Source organism: Vipera ursinii, assembly GCF_947247035.1.
Source record: "Vipera ursinii genome assembly, chromosome: 3".
Lineage (NCBI taxonomy): Eukaryota > Metazoa > Chordata > Lepidosauria > Squamata > Viperidae > Vipera > Vipera ursinii.
Window position 1 is genome coordinate 93,980,934 of NC_139516.1, and position 20,980 is coordinate 94,001,913.

General features: G+C 36.7%; 1 protein-coding gene across 3 annotated transcripts; it reads left to right on the forward strand.

Annotated features, from left to right (window-relative positions):
* Nucleotides 1-533: 533 nt before the first annotated feature.
* LOC310637533 (complement factor H-related protein 4-like) lies at nucleotides 534-17,913 on the forward strand. Of its 3 annotated transcripts, none has more exons than XR_014491939.1 (8): nucleotides 534-822; nucleotides 4,662-4,853; nucleotides 7,400-7,606; nucleotides 9,092-9,271; nucleotides 10,351-10,530; nucleotides 12,963-13,139; nucleotides 13,947-14,098; nucleotides 16,670-17,913. XR_014491939.1 is itself a non-coding variant. In XM_083357989.1 (8 exons), the coding sequence occupies exons 3-7, from the start codon at nucleotides 4,790-4,792 to the stop codon at nucleotides 13,136-13,138; spliced, it is 807 nt and encodes a 268-aa protein (XP_083214115.1). In that variant the 5' UTR covers nucleotides 772-822; nucleotides 2,068-2,105; nucleotides 4,662-4,789; the 3' UTR covers nucleotide 13,139; nucleotides 16,670-17,913. The 3 variants fall into 3 exon arrangements, 2 of the variants coding, with proteins under 2 accessions (XP_083214114.1, XP_083214115.1); XM_083357989.1 differs by lacking the exon at nucleotides 13,947-14,098 and adding an exon at nucleotides 2,068-2,105 and having other exon boundaries at nucleotides 772-822; XM_083357988.1 differs by lacking the exon at nucleotides 13,947-14,098.
* Nucleotides 17,914-20,980: the final 3,067 nt, after the last annotated feature.

A 20,980-nucleotide genomic window follows, 5' to 3' on the forward strand; every position in this document is an offset into this window, starting at 1 on the left:
AGGAAAATAAAATGGAATGTCACATTTTCCCTTGTGCATGGAAATTTTCCTGGAGAAGGGTATATTTTGCATCCTTCTGATAAAAGGCAATATTATTTTCTCTGTTCTAGCCCCTGGGGGTTGATATTATTTTGTCCATCTGGCTATTCGTAGAAGTGCAACCCAATCCCAGATCTGCAGTATCTCAGGGGGACAAAAATCCCCATGTACAAACAGTCTCCCTGGTAGGATTGGCTAATGGTTAACTACATTTGACTAAAGATTGTTAAACTTCAAAGCTATTTAAAGAAATTATTAGATAGCTGCAAACTTGTGGTTCTTATAAATATTTACATAATAAATGCAAAATAGGTATGTCAGATATCAAATGTAATTTAATTAGTTATCAAATTTCTACACTGCCCACTTCCTCTGAGTCATTCTGGGTGCTTTACAATAAAAAAAGACAGTGTTAAGAACTGGGAAAATGAGAAAGCAGTTTGTGTAATAATTTTGCTGTTAACTTCTGCTACTTATCTACCTTGGAATGCAAGTGATATTTTTTTCTTCTGAAGAGTTTGAAACACTGCCTGAAAAGCTGAACTGTTGCTTGATTTGTTTGTTGCTATATTATTCCAGTAAATATTTCCTCCTCCCAGGTTTTTGTGACCAAAGATAAACATAAAATGAGGAAAGGCTGGTAATAGTTGGAAGAAATCAGCTGAGAAAGCCAAACTGCTGAAGTGAGGTTTGGTGGTTCAGACACTGCCTGAAGAGCTATGAAGAGCTGGCTGCTCCTGGCTGCTGCTTTTCTTCTCTGGCCAGGCTGCTCTTCTCAAAATGGTAAGCAAAGAGGAAGACAAATCAAAGGGTTACTAATGGAAACAGTTTCTGCTGCAATCATTAAAAGACTTTCATTTTTCATTTATGGCTTTCTTGAAATTTGTAATACCAGATTTGTTAAGAATGTCATAGACTGATAATTACAATCCTCTTATCATATGCAAAATTTTTCAGCAACTGATTGGTGAATAGCAATTGGTATTATAAATTCACACCTGTTTGGGGGGGACTTTGTTTTGGGTAATAAATATTTTGATACTGCAATAACCAAGTGATTATCATATCTAATAATGCTACTTTAAAACTGATGTACAAGTTTACTCTTTGATTTCATTGAAGTATTTGTGTTTAATGGTTTATTTTACTTATAAACAAAAAAGTTGAAATGAACAGGTGTAAAATGAAATATATTTATTGAATATATTTCCACATCATTTAACTACTCAGATGCTAATGTACTAAAATCAGAGATTACAGAAATAGAGACTTTTCATAGCAATAAATCCTGCTGAAGTTTTGCGACTGAAGTTTTTCCCCTGTGCATATGTAGAAAAACATGTTGACAGTAGTGTAGCTATCTATACTTTCCCCCAAGTCAACAAGAGGGTGTTAACTAGAATAGATTCTTTTTCTCTATATTTTCCTATAGATGAGGTTATTTTTATAATGCCCTTTATTAATGCTCTGGTCTATCGCTACAGCACATAATATCTCCATAAGTGCATTGATTATGCAGGGGACATGTCTGCAGCTTCTGTACCATTTTATGCAAAGGAAATGAGCCTTCATAAGTCAGAAGTTTTAAATTTTAGAGATGCATTACGTCAAGATAAAAATAAAATCAGTTAGTAAATACACAAAGATACATATAAATATTGGTAGCATGAGTGATGTGGTCTTCTAGTAGTGAAGATGCTCACCTACCACTTGGACGGTTGAGAGTCAATCCTTGGTAGTAGCATATGTTTCTCTCCTAGGGCGCAAAGTAAAAATATCTGCTGTGAACTCCATTTGGCATCAGGAAGGCATCCAGTCAGTAAATGCTCAGCTCCCTTCAGTCACCCAGTGTCTAACCAAATTAAGGGTTTACAGAGTTGTAAAAAGGGAGGGTTTTTAAAAAATAAATATTGGTAGCATAGGAATTTGTTTTAAAAAATGTAAAAGTTGTTTAAAAACATGTTGATATCATATCATTAGGAAAGAACCATATTTTGCATGATGAAAAATCTCTTTTGTTTGAAATAGGTTGGATGACATTATCATATAGTCATAGTAATAGTAAGGTACCTGAGAATATGACTGTACTTAATATTTCTGCATATATTTGTTCCAAACTGTTTGGGTCACGGAGATCTTTGCTTGAAGATGTTTAATTTTCTGATTCTTATAATAATTTTGTAGCCCACAAAAATAGTCCAGAAGAATTTAATAGATAATTTTCAGAACTATCACTGTTTGTTGATCACTTAATTGTTGGTGGATCCCTAAATCTTTTTGTGAATTTTCAGTTAAGTTTCAGTTTTATTTCAGTTCTATTCGGTTAAGATAGAAATATTTCAAAACAACATCACATATTAATGGTCAAAATCAGAAAGTGATGCAATCTTTTGTAATCATAAATTAAGAGTGAATTTTGTAAATTTTGTAACTACTTACTGCAAAGGATCACATCTTTTTTTGTTTCTTTCTACAGTTTTGTTTTCCTTCCTTCCTTCCTTCCTTCCTTCCTTCCTTCCTTCCTTCCTTCCTTCCTTCCTTTCTGTGTTTTGTAAAATTTTAATTAAAAATTATAGAAAGAGAAAATGATATATATACAGTATAATTTAACTTGGAGGACATTTGATGTTTACATCAACGTATAAATAGTATATTTTGCTATGCTCAGAACGTGTTAGATTGGACTAGACCAGGGGTCAGCAACCTGAAACAGTGAAAGAGCCACTTGGAACCGGTTCCCTCACAAAAGGAAAAACTGGGAGCCGCAAAAAATATGTGCGCATGCATGTACATGCGCACATGCGCAGAACAGGGTTTGACTGAAGAGTGGAGCCAAGGCGAGATATGCACCTACCCTGCATATTTGAATTGATTGGTTGAACTTTTTTAGTCCCACTTTTTTTGGGGGGGACTGCACATGGCAGAGGACTGGGAGCCGCAGGAGACGGCTGAAAGAGCCGCATGCGGCTCCGGAGCCGCGGGTTGCAGACCTGTGGACTAGACAATCCTTGTCTTTTCTGAAACACTTGCCCATCCACATTTCTGTGATGTAGCCTTTTATCTCTGACCATTCCCTTGGCTGCATCTCCTCTCACTTCTTTCCAAGGTCATTCCTATATGCCATTACTTTAAGTATTTTCTATTAAGATGTTGACAATTACTTGGGTCAACACAGAGCAAAGATGATTTCAACATATAGCAAAAAATAAAGGGAGTTGTGAGCAAGTAGGTGTATCTGAGTTCTGTTGAGATGTAGATTGTGTTTTTATGATAAGTCTCACTTATTTATGGAGGAATTCTTTTAAAAAAATAGGTGGTATCTTGTTCTTTCAGAAAAGATGAGATAATCTGTAATAGTTACTTTAAATCAATTTCTTTGAAATTATTATTATAAGGAATGTCAGCAATTCAGCTAGAAATTCCTGGCCTAAAATGTAAGTGTCAATGTAATCAATTTAATCATATCTTTATTGTCAATCAACTTGAGTTTGAAACTGTATCTGAAATTTGTGGTTTAAATTGTTGTGAAGTATGACTTATGGAATGAAGAGTTGGAATAAAAAAAATGGAACAGCAGTTTATGTAAAACTTGAAAACATGTTAAGATTATCCCTTGAACCTGATGTTGAAATGATTTTATGAAGAGATTTGATTCTAAATGTATTAGAACTCTTCAAAGACTACATCAGAAAGATTAAGCATACATGGGACTTCTTGTGAAGATGGCCAACTGAAGGCAAGCTCAGGGAGAGTTCTCTGGGGCTCCCCGAAGGGTTTTTTTTCCTGGGCTGTTGCCTTTTTCATCTTACTAACAGAAAGACTACCGTAGGCATTCTTTTGGTTGATATGACTCTCCTGGGTTAGGGAGACTCCTAGAACCACCCCACAAGATCTTCCATCCTCTATTCAGACCTCAAAACACATTAAGTGTATCCTTTGGACTTGAAGTTGAAATGAATTTATGTAGAGATTTGATTCTGAATTCATTGGAACTCCTCAAAAATTAAATCAGAAACATTCAGAACTGAGTCATAGTAATTTTGGCTTCATTTTAGAAGAATATTGTAACAAATAGAAATATGGGTAAATGTTTTTCACGTTAAAGTTGTAAATGGTATTTTGAATTATATTCTAAAATCAAGAAATCTAACCATTTTTCTGGAACTGCGAGGTTATATCATACATGTGGAATTCAAGAAACATAATTATCAATTTTGGAAAAGGCTATTTTTTCTGCTAAGAAAATAAATGATGCTGTATAAATTTTGTCATAGATTCATAAAAAGAGCAGTTTATGTTTATGTGTAAGTTGCAATGTATTTAGCTGGTGTATATCAGTTTAATGTGTTAATTCTAAGTGGAGGCATTGTTAATTTGACTATTCTTTCTGCTTTTGTAGCTGCTTTTGCATTATATTTAACAACTACTTAGATTATCTGTTCAATAGATATATATTGCTGTTTTTTTCTGTGTATATTTTAAAAATACTATAAACACATACAACTTGGATGGATGCTTATTAAAACAGATTTATTGGTGTCTATTTAATTGGTCAGAAAATACTGATAGTTAATCACAAAGCTTTAGTTTGGAGTATGGGCAAAATCTTTTCATTCTTTCAGATTTAATAGAAAGAGGGGAAAACTGCAGTGCTCCACCAAGGATTGAGAATGGAGACATTACTACTTTATCTGAGAAGCAGTACAGATCTGGCTCTTCAGTAGAATTCAAATGCCAAAAGTATTATGCCATGGAAGGCCAGAACAGATCTTTCTGTGAAAATGGGACCTGGACAAAGGTGCCCATTTGCCTCAGTAAGCAGAAAATTTTGTTGTTGTTAGCTGCGAAGTTGTGTCCGACCCATCACGACCCTATGGACAACGTTCCTCCAGGCCTTCCTGTCCTCTACCATCTTCTGGAGTCCATTTAAGCTCACGCCTACTGCTTCAGTGACTCCATCCAGCCACCTCATTCTCTGTCGTCCCCTTCTTCTATTCCCCTCAATCTTTCCCAGCATTAGGCTCTTCTCCAGTGAGTCCTTCCTTCTCATTAGGTGGCCAAAGTATTTGAGTTTTAGCTTCAGGATCTGGCCTTCTAAAGAGCAGTCAGGGTTGATCTCCTCTAGGACTGGTTTGATCGCCTTCCACTCTTCTCCAGCACCACAGTTCAAAGGCCTCAATTTTTTGGCACTGAGCCTTTTTTATGATCCAACTTTCACTGCCATATATTGCAACTGGGAAGACCATAGCCTTGACTATACGCACTTTTGTTGACAGGGTGATATCTCTGCTTTTTAGTGTGCTGTCTAGATTTGCCATGGCTTTCCTCCCCAGGAGCAAGCGTCTTTTAATTTCTTGGCTACAGTCCCCATCTGCAGTGATCTTGGAGCCCAGAAAAATAAAATCTGTCACTACCTCCATTTCTTCCCCATCTATTTGCCAGGAATTGAGAGGGCCAGATGCCATGATCTTGGTTTTCTTAATGTTAAGTTTCAACACAAGTTTTGCACTCTCCTTCTTCACCTGCAACAAGAGGCTCTTTAGTTCTTCTTCACTTTCTACCATTAGAGTGGTATCATCTGCATATCTTAGGTTGTTGATATTTCTTCCGGCAATCTTAATACCAACTTTTGACTCATCTAGCCCTGCCTTTCTCATGATGTGCTCTGCATATAAGTTAAATAGGCAGGGTGACAATACACAGCCTTGCCGGACTCCTTTCCCAATTTTGAACCAATCAGTGGTTCCGTGTCCAGTTCTCACTGTTGCTTCTTGGCTCACATATAGGTTTCTCAAGAGACAAATAAGATGGTCTGGTATGCCCATCTCTTTAAGAACTTGCCACAGTTTGTTATGATCCACACAATCAAAGGCTTTAGCATAGTCAATGAAGCAGAAGTAGATGTTTTTCTGGAACTCTCTAGCTTTCTCCATGATTCAGCGTATGTTGGCAATTTGATCTCTAGTTCCTCTGCCTCTTCGAAATCCTGCCTGTACTTCTGGTAGTTCTCGATCCACATACTGCTGGAGTCTAGCTTGTAGGATTTTAAGCATAACTTTACTAGCATGAGAAATGAGTGCAATGGTATGATAGTTTGAACATTCTTTGGCACTGCCTTTCTTAGGAATTGGAATGTAAACTGATCTTTTCTAATCCTGTGGCCACTGTTGAGTTTTCTAAATTTGCTGGCAAATTGAGTGTAGCACTTTTACTGCATTGTCTTTTAAGATTTTGAATAGCTCAGCTGGAATACTGTCACCTCCACTAGCTTTGTTGTTGCTCAGCTTTTCTAAGGCCCACTTCAGTTCACATTCTAGAATGTCTGGCTCGAGGTCAGTGACCACCTCATTGTGATTATCAGGGTTGTTAAGCTCATTCTTGTATAGTTCTTCTGTGTAATTTTGCCACCTCTTCTTAATCTCTTCTGCCTCTGTTAGGTCCCTGCCGTTTTGGTCCTTTATCATGCCCATTTTTGCATTGAACTTTCCTTTCATCTCTCCAATTTTCTTGAAAAGATCTCTGGTCCTCCCTACTCTATTATTTTCTTCTATTTCTTTGCAGTGTCCATTTAAGAAGGCATTCTTATCTCTTCTAGCTATTCTCTGGAACTCTGCATTCAATTGGGCATATCTTTCTTTTTCTCCTTTGCCTTTCGCTTCCCTCCTTTCCTCAGCTATTTGCAAAGCTTCCTCAGACAGCCATTTTGCTTTCTTGCATTTCTTTTTCTTTGGGATGGTTTTGGTTGCTACCTCTTGTACAATGTTGCGAACCTCTGTCCATAGTTCTTTAGGCACTCTATCAGATCTAATTCCTTAAATATATTTGTCACCTCTACTGTATATTCAACAGGGATATGATTTAATTCATACCTGAGTGGCCTAGTGCTTTTCCCTACTTTCTTCAGTTTAAGCCTAAACTTTGCAGTGAGAAGCTCATGGTCTGAGCCACAGTCAGCTCCTGGTCTTGTTTTTACTGACTACAGTATATAGAGCTTCTCCATCTTTGGCTGCAGAGCATATAGTCAATCTGATTTCTGTGTTGACCGTCTGGTGATGTCCATGTGTAAAGCCGTCTCTTGGGTTATTGGAAAAGAGTGTTTGCTATGACCATTGCATTCTCTTGACAAAATTCTATCAGCAGAAAATAGTCTTCACCTAATTTTGATGAGCATTTCTAATCATTAGGATCCATTCACTGCTTTCTTTTTCTCTTGCTTAAAATGACTTATATGATTTCAGTTCTAAGTCTGAGTTGAACTGGTAGTAGGTGAAACCTAAATTCTATTATTAGACCTTAGCAACAAGATTTGGATTTGCATTTAGATCCTTCTCTAACAGATTAATTTTCTTTTTCATCTGAGATCCCTGTATGATTCCCACGGCTGAACTGGAAAGGCAGAAGATAGAAGTTAAAGATGGAATGGATGCCTCTGAAAATATATTTGTGCAACGTAGACATTCTATAGAGTTGATCTGTAGAACAGGATATGTCCTTGCAGCAGATTCTTCCCAATCAGCCTCTATAATCCATTGTGATGGCACAACCCCCATGATTCCTAAATGCAAAGGTGACTCAAAGGATTTAATTTTACAAACCATGGCTAATTTAGCACAAAAATAGCACACAGCATCCTTGAGAGTTTTTCCAAAAAGATTGCTCATTCATCAATGCAGGATAATATATCTGCATGGCAATACCATTTATATCATTGAATGGTATAGTACAGCTCATATCCATAGCTGAGCTACTATATATTTCTATTTTTAAAGAATTTATAAACTATTGCCATACCAAAATCTAATTTAGTTACTGCTAGAGAATATTGGTTTACCTCTGATCTTGGGACTAGTAGATTAGTGGATGCCTAATGTGGTACATTTCACAATTTTAGAAGTTTAATGTCTCCCAGTACCAGTAGTTTCACCACAAGCATCAGAAAAACATAATGGAAATGTTTGTTTACGCACATTTCTCTATCATATTTTTCCTTATGGATTCTAGGCAATTTACAGATATAAAAATAGGAATCAAAGAATAAAAAAATGCACACTTATACACACATGTTCCTTTAACTCTTCACCTGTAGGTAGCTGATCCCAGAGCAGGGGAGCTGCAAGGAGAAAGCTTAATATCATTCCCTGACCAAAATGATAGTTTGGGACCATTAGTGAATGTTGTCTTGCCTTCCAAGGTGGACAAGCAGTGATTATTTGGAAAATTTAATGTCACAGATAGCCCACATCCAGCTTTAAAGGTAATGAGCAGCTCCTTGGATTGCATCCAAAGGAACACTGGTAGCCAGTGAAACTTCTATAGCAGTATTATAATATTACAGAATTAAGTTTACATCTGTGAACATGCAGTGTATTGAATTCTAGACCAGCTGACATTTCCAGGGTACCCCCAGGGCAATCCCAGGAAAAACAAATTGATTAATTATACGTCATGAAGTTGGTATCAACTCATCAATCACATAGATTTTTTTCCTCCAGGACAATCTATCCACAGTCTTGTTCTTTAGATTTACCAACAATAGCAATAGCACTTAGAGCTATATACTGCTTCATAGTGCTTTACAGCAGTGCATCCATCACCACTGTAATTGGGCCCATTTATAACAGGCAAGATGTGGAACCCCTAATTTGCAATACTTCCAGGTGGCTGAAAAGGCTATTGTGATCAACAGTGGGAGTGAATAGCAAATATGACGGTATCAAATTGTAACTTTATATTTCAATTTCAACACCAAAGTATAGGAGATGAATAGTTATAGTAACTTGCTGAATTTATTATTAATCTTCAAAATAAATACAAAGGTGGTAAAAGTACTTTAATCAAGATGGCTAATTTCACAGTATATTTTAGATACTAACAGGAAATTTGAAATTACTTGGTGCCCATCAATAGGCATGATTATTGATTAAAATGGTCTCATGATGTTATATAGTATATTAATGGTATTGTTTCTATGCTGTTAGAAAAAATTCTCATAATCCAATATAAGCACAGATTTTTCTTTTTTTAAATGTAACATATGATTTATTTTCTCTAGAAATTACATGCAACCCTCCAAGCATATTGAATGGTTCTTTTCGATCTCAAAGAACTATATATCATGATGGGGATCTAATTCGAATTCATTGTGATAGTGGATTTACTCTTGAACCAGATAATGGGGAAAAAGTGGTTGAATGCACAAGAAATGGATGGTCACCTTCACCAAAATGTGTTGGTAATAGAACTTGCATGTATTACTATGATTATGGAAGGACTGAGCTATTTAACTCTGAAGAATTGTACTTTTAAACATTATTTTCTGTAATTTTTCCAATTATTTTTGCCTAAGGGACATATCTCACTCAGAACATTTTAGCAGATTTTGCACATATCTAAAGTTCTTATTTAGTTGCAACAGGATACAGGGCAGACATGAAGGGACAAGATTGTAGAACTGCATTTCCACCAATTCATCTTGAAAAGATTCTAAATACAAGTCGGATGGATGCAAGAAATGGGTTTCAATGAAGTGTGGAATATCAGCTTGTCAGCTTGGTGGAGCAGTGGGCTAATGCCTCCTTAAGTAACACCAGCTGCCTGCAATTAGTGCAGGTTCGCATCCCACCAGGCTCAAGGTTGACTCAGCCTTCCATCCTTCCGAGGTAGGTAAAATGAGGACCCAGATTGTTGGGGGCAATTAAGCTGACTTTGTAATAATGCCGCTGGGGTGTGTGTGAAAGCCCTAATAAGCAGGCATATACATAGAATGAAGGCTACTGCTAAGCTTGTAAGCCGCCCTGAGTCTTCGGAGAAGGGCGGGATATAAATGGAATTAAAATAAAAAAAATAAAATAAATAAAGAATAACCAAAGTTATAGGCAAATTCACAGGTGCTCTTTCAGAACTTGTCACTTTGTGATTTTCTCCAATTCTTGTTTTCTATTCTAATTTCTCCTGATATTGCCATATCAAGTATCCACACTTTCTTATTATCAACCACTATTTTACCTGGTGTGTTATGAGCCAAGACTTATGAGTTTTTATTAGGAAATTGCAAAATATTTTAACTTGCTCATTTGCAACAACTTCTATGTGCCTATCTTTTCTTTTGTTACTGGAACTTGATAATTTTGACAGGTGTTCCAGTGTATCATTTTGGTGACTGTGGTATTTTCTTGTTTAGAATCTTTTTGTGAATAAATTCTCTAGGTCCACTTCAAGAATTACAGTATGGGGATCTCTCCTCATTTTGCAGTACATTAGTTTCATAGACAGTAACTTATTGACCATGTATCTATTCATATTTCTCCATAGAAATTCAGTGTTCCCCTCCAGAAGTGAGGAAAGGCCGTATTGAACCTAGACGATCTCAATATATGTACAATGATGAAATCGAGATAATCTGTTATAGATGGATTTTATTTAGAGAAATCTCAAGAAGGTACATTTCTAAATGTACTGCTAATGGTTGGAGTCCCTATCCTCTCTGTGAAGGTAAGCAGTGTTGTTTTTTAAAAATTTTTCTTTGTTTTTAGTTTCTTTCCAAAACAGAAATTGCTTTATTGTTTATGAATGATATACCTATGTTATGGTGGATGTGATGAGATGATAATGGGGGCAGGACACTAGTTTATTATAACTAGCTGTAGTAATTTAATTTTTCTTCTTAGAAACAGCCCCAAAGCTTTTTATAATAGTCATAAAATTGTTCCATAAAAAGTAAGGAAAAAATGTAGCTAAAGCAGATTAAATAATAATGAACTCTTTCCATAGAAGATTTGCTCCATGCTATCACTAATCATAATCCATAAACTAGAGAATAGGAAAATTCATTGACTTTCTTGCATCTTATGGCCACTGAGACTTACAAGTCAACGGCAAAGTCCTGCAGCCTTCTCACAAGGAACAGCTTTCCAGAGCATAGTGGGCAATTTCTTGGACTTTCTTTATCCAAGGAGGCTCTGCTGGCTAAGGCTTGTCATCCAATCACCACAATATCATCTCCACTCCTTCAGAGACATAGAAGTCTACCATTGTTCATACTTGTAAATTCTACACGGATGTCAGATCTGTTTATATTCTGCTTCTGATAGGTAAATTTATATGTGAACCTTCTTCTAGAAGATTTGAAACCTTTGTACAGTAACCAAATTCTATGTTCCCATGATTAAAATAAGACATAACCAGTCGCAGATAAAATCTTTTATCTTGTATTCATCATTTCTGGGAGGTGAGACCCAGAGTCCATTTATCCCAGCTACATCAAAATGGCTGAACTTGAATGGAAACACTGTCTATCAGTTCAGACTCACAAAATGATCCCAGAAATCTGTTTTGCAAATTGTCTGGAGAATGTTTGGGTCTATTTCTTGAATTTTCCTTGCTTCCAGAGAATTCTTCAGGCACCAGGAAGCCAGCCTAGGCCTCGAAATAAATAAGTTGTGGATAATCTGGGGGATCATCTGGGGGAATTTGAAGCTGTTAATCCTGATCATTACTGTAGCCATCTGTATAATACATCCATGTTCCTCATCATACACTAAGTCCTCTCATGATTAGTGAATTCTTACTTGAGAGAGGGCTTTTTTTATTCAAAAAGTCTTTGCTAGCAGAATGAATATTGTCCAGTCCACCCCAACCTTTTTACACTGAAACAATTGCTTGATAGCTAATGCTGCAATCACCAATCTTCCAGATGATATTGTTCTCTGGTGTTTTCCCTATGTTCTGTCCTCACTACATTTTACCCTGTGTGTAGCTCAACATGTAGCTAAAGTTTCCTATCCTTCAATAATCCAGACCATAAACACAGAACTAGATACTTTATTTAAAAACAGGTTGAGGTTAATGCTATGCAGGGGATATAGATTTTGTCCTCAGAAGAACATGTGCTGCGGACTAACCTGGATTCTTCTAGATGCTTCTGTCACCTCAGAATGCTACAAAATGGAGTATGGCTTTTCAGGATGCACTTTTTTTCCAAAATGAGAGATGATGGGTGCTCTATGTGTATGGGATCAAACTTTTTACCAAACCAGTTTCTAAACAAGGAAAGATTTGTGTTTGGCCACCAGAGGGAGCTCAATATATGTTAAAGAACAACAACAGAAATAAAAACATACAAACTATATACTGGAGGCAGACCAATGGAGAAAGTAAGAAAGATTGCTTTCACAGATGTATGCAAGAACTGTTGTCTAAGGGCTAAAACATTTTTAAGTTCAGAAAAGCAAGATAACATTTGGAAGGCTCTCAGAACTTTTCCTATTTACTGAATGAAGGAGGAGAAATATAGCACAATCGTATGCGTAAGATATTATTATTATTATTATTATTATTATTATTATTATTATTATTATTATCATCATCATCATCATCATCATCATCATCATCATCATCATCATCATCATTACAAATTTCAGTGAAGGTAGTCTTGAGCTTCCTTAGCCCACCCATCTTAAGAGCCATGGTGGCGCGGTGGTTAGAATGCAGTATTGCAAGCTAATTCTGCTGATTGCCAATCAGCAGGCTAATTGTCTGAGCTCTGCCGTTCTAATCTTACCAGCTCAAGGCTGACTCAGCCTTCCAGCCTTCTGAGGTTGCTAAAATAAAGACCCAGATTTTGGGGGCCAATATGACATTATAAACCGCTTATAAATGGCTGTGAAGCACTGTGAAGCGGTATGTAAGTATAAGTTCTATTGCTATTGCTATCTTGTGAAGTTGACAGAACTGAAGCACAACAGACAGAGAAAGGTCCCACAGCTTGTGGTACTTGCAATTGAAAAAAAGATCATAAAAAAATAAATTCTAAATAAATTCCACTTCAAGGTTTATAGCATGAGGATCTCTCCTCATTTTGCAATGCATTAGTCTCATAGGCAGTGACTTATTGACCACGTATCCCTATTCATATTCCTCTGTAGAAATTCGGTGTTCCCCTCCAGAAGTGAGGAATGGCTTCATTCAACCTAAACAGTCTCAATACATGCACAACGATGAAATTGAGATAACCTGTTTTAGATGGTTTTTCCTTAAAGGAAACAAAAAAATCCTTTCTAAATGTACTGCTAATGGTTGGGATCCCCCTGCTTCCTGCTAAGGTAAGCAGAGGGTTTTTTTGGTTTTTGTTTCAGTTTCCTTGTATTTACTTTCTGTCTAGAGCAGAAATTGTTTTATTGTTAATGTATGATAAATTTCTTAATTTACAAAGAATGATTGTTTATGAAATAATAATGGTGGCAGGAGACTAGTTTTTTTTATAACTAGCAGTAGTGATGACACGTTTCTATAATTTTTCTTCTTAAAAATGTCCTAAAGCCTTTGAAATAATCATAATATGATTCCACAAAAAGCAGAGAAAAAATGCAAATTCAATTGTAATAACCTTACTATTTTGATGCTCCATCCTGTTATTAACCATAATCCATAATCCATAACACAGGGAGTACCTCTCTGAATATTGTAGGGACCTGAGAAGATGATTTAATCAAATGATTCTTTAAAGAAGCCACAGTCAGAGAAGTGCTACAGTGCTACAAAAATGAATTTACAACTTTTATTGCTTATTTTCTGAATTAAAAGCTTAACATTTAACACATTCACAGAGGGACACGTACTTGCCCAGCTCAGGATCTGAACCTGACATACAGGCAGAAGCATACAGACGTGCTAGGGAAACAGTGGACTGTCCTTGTATCATGCACACAAACTGCATGGATTTGCCCCAAATACTTCCTGTTTAGTATCTAATGGTTGATCCTCCTGTGCCTTCATCAGCTACACAAGTCTTGTCAGATATCAAGACAAGAGCACAGTGATTAGAATGCTGTATTGTAGGCTAACTCTACTCATTGCCAGGAGTTCGATTCTGACTGGCTCAAGTTGACTCAGCCTTCCATTCTTCCGAGGTCGGTAAAATGAAAATCCAGATTGTTGTCAGAAATATACTGACTCTGTAAACTGCTTAGAGATTGCTCTAAAGCACTATGAAGAAATACTGTATATAAGCCTAAGTGCTATAACTGAAATCTCTTATTCAACATGCAAAGTCTCAAAGCAGGTTAGTGGCAGAAATGTAATACTGAGAAAAATGTGGGAGAAGAGGATAAGGTGACAGTGTTCAGAGGCCAAGAGGGCATGGCAGGCCACACAAAACTTGTACTTTCTCCTTCTTAATTAGTAATTTTAAAGAAATCTTTCAGTCGCCTTGCTCAAACAGGAAGTCTTTTTAATAGCTATTGTAATCCTTTAAAACCAGAAATATGTTTGCTTTGTGTTTATGCACTTGAGTTTGAATGTTCACAAATGCTTCAGCTATTTGGGGAATAGAGATAAGATAAGATTAGATCTCCTACTTCATACAGATAATCTGCCACTTAGATTTTTTTTATCATAAGCTACAAGCCTTCTGAAAGCCCCATATGACAGAAAGAACAGTGAACCAGTCTACCAGTGGTTTGAAAAGACTAGTAAATGTCTATCGAAAAACAAAACAAAACAAATTGGACAAATCTCTGGAAGGAAGAAGGGGTGCTTCTTCCACACTGGTATAAAATATGTACACTTTCCCCTTCTTTCCCTGTTTCCCCCCCACACCTTTTATTACCAGCATGCAAATGAAATATTCTGATTTTTAGGTATCTTACAGTTTTCATCATTGGCTTTCCTTATCCCACTTTGAATCAATGGTTATGCCCAAATTAGCTCAGACTTCTTCAAATAAAATTGATATAAGATTACTTCATGGAGATGAAAGGGAAGAAGATGACTTTTTCTCAATCATCTTAACCCAAAAGGTCCTTTGGATAATGGAGAGGGAGAAAGATTGAATGAACTCAGAAAGTTTTTTAAAAATATATATTTTAAGGGTATCTATGGATTAAAAACGTGAAATATTTAACAAACCCAAAAGATATCTGGATAAAATAGAACTAATTTTATTTTCTGCAGTTGTTCTAAACCAGGGAAATTCTTAAGAATTCTGTGATTTAAATCAGTTTCCTTTCATTCAGAACAACAGAGGGGAAATGTCTATATCTGTGATGGGTGGTATATTTAAAAACAATGAGGATTGGATCAGAGAGATACAAACAGTTGCCATAATTTCATCTCTTCCTGAATCCTGGTAAAGTCCTCTCTTCTGGGGCTCTAATATATCCTCTTATACTCGCTGATTTCAATGGCCCCATTGCAACAAGTTTGGTTTGAATCAGCCTAAATTTTTCATTTAAATTCTTGGTTTGGATCCAACAGTCCATTGCAATCAAAGAAGTTCCATTTACTGATATATATAGAGAGAGAGCCTTGGTGGAGCAGTGGGCTAATGCCTCCTTAAGTAACACCAGCTGCCTGCAATTAGTGCAGGTTCGAGTCCCACCAGGCTCAAGGTTGACTCAGCCTTCCATCCTTCCGAGGTAGGTAAAATGAGGACCCAGATTGTTGGGGGCAATTAAGCTGACTTTGTAATAATGTCGCTTGGGGTGTGTGTGAAAGCCCTAATAAGCAGGCATATACATAGAATGAAGGCTACTGCTATATATATATAGTTTAAAAAAGAGGAACAAACAGCCACTACCACATGCTTCTCCCAGAAGAAGGAAGCTGAAGCCACCAGCCTGAGGATGACGGATGGGATTCTGTCGAAATGTTGCTCTTACACCATCAATTCTACGTGGGAAAAAACCCGAATGACCAAAGATCCATATATATATATATTACACTAAAAATTAAAAAAACATTTTCAATTCACCAATGATTTTTTAAAATAAAGAAATTATTTACCTTTCACATGTAATCAATCACTGTATACACATGTCAGTTGTGTAATGAAACACAGTGGTCACCACCTGCAGTAAGCACTCAGTGTATGACCAAACAACCAACCAATCACAAGCCGAGCAGTGCCACAAGCCGAGCAGCGCCATCACAACCAGTGCAGACGAAGTATGCATGCATTGGACTTGACACAAAAGCAGCCTGCATGCAACATTTTAATGTTTTTGCTGCCAACCTGCTATGCTTGACAGGGCGATTCATGTCCACATGGACAAAACATCAAATTTTCAAAAGCTACTTTTAAAACTTGGAAAATCTGTTGAAAAAAGGTGCCAGAACTTTGTTCCAGTGCATTCTATGACAAAAAAGCACTGCATGTAATCTATCCAATAGATTTCTGAGGGAAGAAGTAAATTGGGATTCAGCCCAGTTCCTTTATTCATTTTAAAGGTTATGCTTGAGGATCACTCTGCCTGCCAGAGCACTGGCTCTTCGGCTTTGAAACAGAGATGAGCACCGGCCCCTAGAGTTGGAAACGACTAGCACGCATGTGTGGGGGAACCTTTACCTTAAAATGTTTAAGGTTTTACTGTATTGTGATTTTTTAGAGAGGAACAATAGAAGTAAGCAACTGCTTAGTGACAGAATGCTCTACAATCTGTTCTAGAATGAGTGTCCATTTGGCCATAAGATTTAACATATTGAGATAATTATATTTGATATTTCCTCCATATTGCCCATGTGTGGAATCAGTTTAATATTATAAAATTATCAAGTGTGCATTTTGTTCTAGATGAAGAGGTATAATAAATAGTTCTTTAAAATATAACTTGCAAACTTACATTTTATTTTCTAGGTCTATGGAGATGAATGAAGCAGCTCTTTTTAACCAGCATTTGGATGTCAATAATCATGGATCATTCTCTTTAATACCTCTACATGAAACTTGTGTTTGTTCTGGAAAATATATGTACTCTTCAGTTGTTCACAATGGATCTTGAAAATAAAAGCCTACTTTGCAAAAGCTAGATTATTATTATTATTAAAATAATGCATTATTCAGCAAATATATGGGCCATCATTAACCATTATAATTTAACATATATTTTTCAAAATGTACCTGAAATCAATAATGTACACCTTTATGCATAAACTTGTAGCCAAAATATTTGATTAATGAGAATTAACAACTATTAATCCTTTTTAAAGCAGTTTGAGAACACTCAAAATGGTATTTTAGAAAGAGGTGTTGAATTCATTAAATGAATAATAAACCCATATGTAAAAATGATTTTTATTTTTTAAAGAGATATAAATTCTCACTGATATTAGCCAAGATGAATAGCCAAGATTGCTGATTGAGTTCAATGCTTTCATCTACAAAGCTCTTTCAGAAGAACAACACTTTTATTCATAAGGAGCATTCACTGTCATTTACAATTATTTACATTTCTATTTATATATCGTTTAAAAAGCCTTTTGCAATAGTTCTGGGAATAAATTTTGCAATGTTAACCAAAGCTATGGTTCAAAGTCCTGTCCACACTAAATACCGGAAGTTATTCTTGCAAGACTGTACTATGACGTATTTCATCCATCCTGCAATAAATCGTCCTCTTATATTCAGACATTATATTAAGAGTTGTGCCACAGACAAGAGAGAAAAACACGCATCCTTCTATTTTCTCATCCTAATACCAAAACTGTGATGAAGATATATTGTTGGCTACCCAGAGACCATTACAAGAAGGGATTGATTTTCTTCTGGAAATTGTTAAAGGCCTTCCTTCTCATGATACTTTTTCAGCTCTTTTACGTGATACACAAATGGACAAAAACTGTGGTTCTGGGCAGATTTCTTGGGCATGAAAAATGTAAAGAGTAAGAAGTTCCCTGAAGAGAATATGCAGTTGCTGATCATGAGCAAATATATTCTTATACACATTGGATGCCTAGGATTGCAGCTCCAATCAATAAAAAAAATTTCTGGTAATTTAGGAATTGAGTCTTTGTGTGTAGGTATTTGGTTTCATTTTCACCAGAGATACCTACATATAACATGAATAATAAGCATTATCTTAGAATAACCATATTTCCTTTCATTAACATGCAACATAATCTGTTTCAATTTTCTTCTGAATCTATGGGCTATTTACATGAATACTGATTGCCTAAAGTAACTATAATTAGTTTTAAATGAATAGTATAAAAAGAGCCACTAATTCTATAATGTTGATATTGTAGCCATCCATGATAAATAAAAAATCAGGCTCCATAGTTTCCCGGAACTTGTGGAACTAAAGCAGCATACTTTATTGTCTTTTAATTTTAATTGATCAGACTTAAAATGTCCAATGTCTTTCTTCAGAACAGGTCATTATTGTTCTTAAGATCATTTGGGGCAAACATTTATTGAGTTGTGTCTAACTCAAAGTTTAGAAAAAAGCATTTGTTTCGTTTAGGGACAATCTGGGGGATAGCAACACAAGCTATTTTTGGAAGCATGCATTAGAGGCAGAATTGAGCCACAGAAGATCAGTTTGCCACAGGCTAGAGTTCAGCGGAAATTCTATTTCAGATGATGCTTTAGATTGTCCATGTAAAGAAGGCGGGATAACCTGACAGATGTTTTTGATGTTTTATAGGTATTCCTTGATTTGTTTAGTATTGTTGAAAGAAAAATTGGTGCAATAACAAACAGTAGTGATGATAGTGAAGCTCCTTGAAAGATTCCTATCTTGATATTACCTCTTCCAGCCTATCATCGTTGACAGCACCTGTGTCTTCCACTGTGCTTTTGATCCTTGTACAAGTCTTCTGATGTTTCTACTGATTGCTATTATTTCTAAGCACTTGATTATCAAATCATGTCACAGGGAGTTGGTTGTCTTCTTGTAATCCAGCAGGCCCCAAGCTTTTGGGCACCAGGGGCTAGTTCCATTGAGAGAGGCTTTTCTGTGGATTGGAGAGGGCATGGTTTTGCCTGCTGTCTGCATCCTGTGGATGGGGCTTTGCTTGTTTGCTCATCCTGGTTTCTTGTTGTAGTCAACCAAAACTATGTTTAAGTTGAACTTCCTTCACTTGCAGTTTTCCAGAATTAACTTATCAATTAGGGGCTGATATTTTGTTCCTCTGCTGTTTGGGTAGTTTCCTTTCGGACTGCTTCAGCTACTAATATACACATACAATAATGTGAAATCACAGTTGCCAGTTTTTTAGCTAGTTTTTGCCTTCATTCGTATCAAGTTCTTCCCAGAAACCTAAGATATCATAATATATCAGGTTAGCATATGTGTAGATCCAAGTAGTATAACCTTTGTAGAGGATGGATGGAAATTTTGTCAATGTGCAGGTGTTTTAAATGCTATCCAAGATTTTGTGTTATGGCACTTAGTGTACCAATAATGACTGGGACCCATGGTGGTGAACCTATGGCACGCGTGCCACAGGTGGCACAAAGAGCTTTCTCTGTGGGCACATGTGCCATCACCCCAGTCCTAGGCCTTCAGTCCCATCCATGAGCAACCTGCATCAATACCAATGCAGGGTAAGGTTGCCATGCCCACCCCACCTCCCCAAGTGTTTTTTACTAACCTGCCTTTTAGCTGCATTCCATTTCTCCATTTGCTTCTCAGCCTTCGCTGCATGTTTGTGGGACTATCAGTAAAAAAAAAAAGTTCCATTAGACTTTCTAACTTCTCGCGAGATCTTAAGAAGTTGGAAAGTCTGGTGGAACTTTTTTTTTAACAGATAGTTCCACAAACACGTGGCAAAGGTTGAGAAAAGAATGGAAAAACAGCATGCAGCTGAAAGATAGGTTAGTAAAAAAACACTTGGTGGAGGTGAAGGCATCTGGGCGGGGGTGGCAACCTTACCCTGCATGTTGGTGGGAGGGTGGGGTGCATGCCCTTCCCATGCCAGGCCAGCCCCTTCAGCCCCAGGGAGGCCGTTCTGGGTGGCAGTGGGCAAGGCATTGAGGTGGGGGCTGGCAGGCTGACCAAAGCAACAGGTGGAGTGCCGAAGGCTCAGGGTGGGAGGGTGCTGAATTGAGTGATCGGGCTATTGGCAAGAGCAATGCATCTGAGCATAAAGCGGCCTCGGAACAAGTGGGGCTGGTAAGGAAAGAAATCCTCGCTCCCCCCAGAAATTGCCTTTCTTTCCTTACCTGACTCCCAGCCCTGTGCTGTTGCTCCTTCGCAATCCACCACTGCCATGTGCAAGGAAACAAAGGAAGGTTTTTTGGGGGAAAAAAGGTCAATCAATCAATTCCAACTTCTTTCCCAGAACATTCAGTAAGTTCAAATTTTTAACTTGTATCCATGCATGTTCTTGGCTGTCATTTATATAATCAACTAATGTATGTTTTTATTGTTGTTGTTGTTGTTCTAGCCCTTTGATACTAAGTTATTCAAGTATAATAAATATTTGTGGGGTCAGTGGGCAATCTAAACATCATGAAGAGGTTGATGAACTTAAGAGTTGGGGGCCCTAGCTTAGGGGAAAGATACAAGGTATCAGCTTTTCTCTGCCAGATGTCTTCTATGTTTGATACACCCTAACCTTTTTACATTGAGGCAATTGCTTGATAGCTAGTGCAGGAATCATCAATCTGAAAAAAAATTGAAAAATTGAAAAAAAATCATAAAACAAAATTAATTCTATAGGTTCACTTAAAGGTTTATAGCATGAGGATCTCTCCTCATTTTGCAGTGCATTAGTCTCATAGGTAGTGACTTATTGACTATGTTTCTCTATTCGTATTCCTCTGTAGAAATTCAGTGTTATCCTCCAAAATTGAGGAAAGGCTACATTCAACCTAGCCGATCTCAATACATGCACAATGATGAAATTGACATAACCTGTCATAGAAATAAATTTTCTAAAGTTGTAAGACTCCCCTGCAAAATTTCTAAATGTCTGCTCATATTTGGAAGCCCCCTGCTCTCTGTGGAGGTAAGCAGTTTTTTTTTAAAAAAAATATTTGCATTTAGTTTCTAGTGCAGAAATTGCTTTATTGTTAATGAAGGATGAATTGCTTTATTGACAATGAGTGATTTAGAAATAATAATGGTGGAAGGAGATTAGTATACTGAGCAGTCGTAATGAGAACATTTGTATAATTTTTCTTCTTAAAAATGTCCTAAAGCCATTTATAATAATCATAAAA